Genomic DNA, 2,825 nt, shown 5'->3' with positions numbered 1-2,825 from the left:
CTGCAGGATGCATCGATCATGTTGGTCGACAAAAATTCCGTTATGCTTGGTCGTTTCGGTTCGTAGCCATATCTGAAAATACAAGTGCCAAGTACTACTGAAACTGGTTGGGTGATGATTTCAGGGCTCAAGTATGGCACCAAGGCTTCCTCCGGATAAGATGAGGAAGATAACAGTTTCACACCTGAAGATTGTGAACGGCAACCTTGCAAGTACCAGAAGGATTTTCAGCGACGTACACAGCACGGTGCAGAAGGTTTTCGAAGCAACGTGCACAAGTTTAGTCATAGATAGTGTTGCCAACACCAAATTATAATAATGCAGAAAATAATAACCTTAGAGTAAGTTTGTCCTTTTATTTATATACTCGTTTCACTTATAATGTACCACTGCATGCTGTAAACTTGTTAGATTAAGTGGACAGTACTGAAAGGATCAGACAAAAATTCTAGTATCTACTGTAGTTGTCAACTGCAAGTTTCTGAACCATCATGAACATATGAACAATCACAACCAAAAAAAAAATACAGCACAAGAATCATTCCCAGATGATATCATTAACCAAACATAGCATCCAATCGCAAAATTTGATTGACAATATCTGAGAAATAGAGATGAAGTAGACCACTTCTATTGCAAAATTCCAACTAGCAGACGACACATACTTCAGAATCACATCACATGTCGCCACTTCACCTTCAACTAATCCATATCAACCAGCCCAACCATGGTTCAGAATGACAATAAACAGAGCTGGAAGCCCAAATGAGTCGACCAAATCCCTGTACAAACGTGCAAAAAAGGTGCAAGAAAACTGAACCACAGAGCGACCAAAGAAAAATAACAGAGCACCCAAGCAAAATCAAGAAGCCCATGAATAGTTATACACTTGTTTCTCTTATACCGTACAACTGCAAGCAGTAAACTTGTTTGATCAAATGGATAGTACTGAACTCTACTGTAATTATCAACTGCAAGTTTCTGATCTACAAGAACCATCATGAAGACATGAACATTCACAACCAGAAAACCTGCAACACAAGAATCATTTCCAAGATGATATCATTAACCAAACATAACATCCAAGCACAGAACTTAATTAACGAGATCTGAGAAATGGAGATAAAGTATGCTCACACCCATTGCAAATTTTGAACTAGCTAGCAGAGGACACATAATTCAGAATCACATCACATATCGCCACTTCACCTTCAGCTAATCAGTATCAACCAACCCAGCCATAGTATAGAATCACATCAAACAGAGGCTAAAGCCGAAATGTGTTCTCCAAACGCCTGTACAAACGGGTAAAGAAACTGAATCACGCAGCGACCAAAAAAACAAAAATTAACAGAGCGCCCCAGCAAAATCAAGATGCCCATGGGACGCGGCATATCTTCTAATTCCATCACTGCAACAACTTGGTACATGTGACAAGAACAACATTGCAGAACCACAGAGCAATTTACATTGCAGATCGATAAAACTGAACTTTCCATTGCAATTTCATTCGAGCATCACCATACATAGGACCAGACGACACATCATATCAACACCAACAAACAGAAGCACCCGACAGGCAGACACACATCCAGATCACAAGACAAGAAGAACTACTACCAGCATTGCCGGCGAACCAAGACCTAGGCACGCTCCCCACGGATGCTTCATGTCCCAAGAACATTGCAGAATCACGGAGCAATTTATAATCAAACAGTGACACTTGGGGACAGAATAAGCACTGAACTTTTCCATTGCAATTTCATAAAACTGAACTTTTCCATTGCAATTTCATTCAAGCATCACGGTACATCATATCAACACCAACAAACAGAAGCGCTCTGAACACATTCAGATCATAAGACAAGAACAGCTACTAGACAGCAGCGACCCCAAACCTAGGCGCGCTCCCCGCGGATGCGGCGGGCGAGCTGGATGTCCTTGGGCATGATGGTGACGCGCTTGGCGTGGATGGCGCACAGGTTGGTGTCCTCGAAGAGCCCGACGAGGTACGCCTCGGCGGCCTCCTGGAGCGCGGAGACGGCGGAGGACTGGAAGCGGAGGTCGGTCTTGAAGTCCTGGGCGATCTCCCGGACGAGGCGCTGGAAGGGGAGCTTGCGGATGAGCAGCTCCGTGCTCTTCTGGTACTTGCGGATCTCACGGAGCGCGACGGTGCCGGGGCGGAAACGGTGGGGCTTCTTGACGCCGCCATCTGCATACGATGCTCCACAACCACGTCATAGACATCAGTCCGCAAATTAGAACCAACCCTCACCTGGTCGCCTATCGTCACATAATCGCCGGCGCGGACGTCGTTCTCCAGATCCAGCAGCGTCGTCCATCGAGATGCCGGCGAATGGTGCAGACGTCCGGCGATCCAATCAGAATAAAAGGGAACCTGGTGGCCATCGAGATGACATTGGCCATCAGAATTTAGAGCAACCACCCCTGCACCAACCTTCCCTAGCTCGGAGAAGATCGCAACATCAAACATGAATAAAAGGGAACCTGGTGGCGGTGGAGACCAGGCAGTGCTTGAAGCAATGCTCTCACGCCTATGCGCAGGATCCGGTTTGTATAGATGCCGAACAATCAGATCCACATAAGCTTTAATCGTGAAAGCAGTACGAACAGGGCGCGGCTCATCTTCATTGTTTCATGCAGAATTCCGCGCGCTCCCGGATGTGCCAAAGAGTCACAACCATGACCGTAGCCATCAGGTCAGAAGAATGTGAAAGAAAATCGAAGAGCCACTATCTTGGCGAAGAAAAATTAGACAGCCATAACTTAATGTCAAAGGATTGCTTCACATGCGACCAGACCTC

At 45.7% G+C, this 2,825-nt stretch overlaps 1 protein-coding gene across 1 annotated transcript; it reads right to left on the bottom strand.

The window, feature by feature from the left end:
* Positions 1-1,768: 1,768 nt before the first annotated feature.
* LOC119345732 (histone H3.2-like) lies at positions 1,769-2,494 on the bottom strand. Its single transcript, XM_037615653.1, has 2 exons — positions 2,266-2,494; positions 1,769-2,224 (listed from the first exon to the last, which is right to left on the bottom strand). The coding sequence occupies exons 1-2, from the start codon at positions 2,492-2,494 to the stop codon at positions 1,899-1,901; spliced, it is 555 nt and encodes a 184-aa protein (XP_037471550.1). The 3' UTR covers positions 1,769-1,898.
* Positions 2,495-2,825: the final 331 nt, after the last annotated feature.

The sequence above is a fragment of the Triticum dicoccoides genome, unplaced genomic scaffold (assembly GCF_002162155.2).
Source record: "Triticum dicoccoides isolate Atlit2015 ecotype Zavitan unplaced genomic scaffold, WEW_v2.0 scaffold27305, whole genome shotgun sequence".
Classification (NCBI taxonomy): Eukaryota; Viridiplantae; Streptophyta; class Magnoliopsida; order Poales; family Poaceae; genus Triticum; species Triticum dicoccoides.
Note: the sequence above shows the minus strand (reverse complement) of the source record. Positions and strands in the feature narration are given on the sequence as shown.

Excerpts from the sequence above, each read along its gene's own strand:
- LOC119345732 (XM_037615653.1), bottom strand. The coding sequence starts at position 2,494 with ATGTTTGATGTTGCGATCTTCTCCGAGCTAGGGAAGGTTGGTGCAGGG. Across the intron at positions 2,225-2,265 it reads AGGCGACCAGGTGAGGGTTG|CATCGTATGCAGATGGCGGC; the intron begins GTTCTAATTTGC and ends GTGGTTGTGGAG.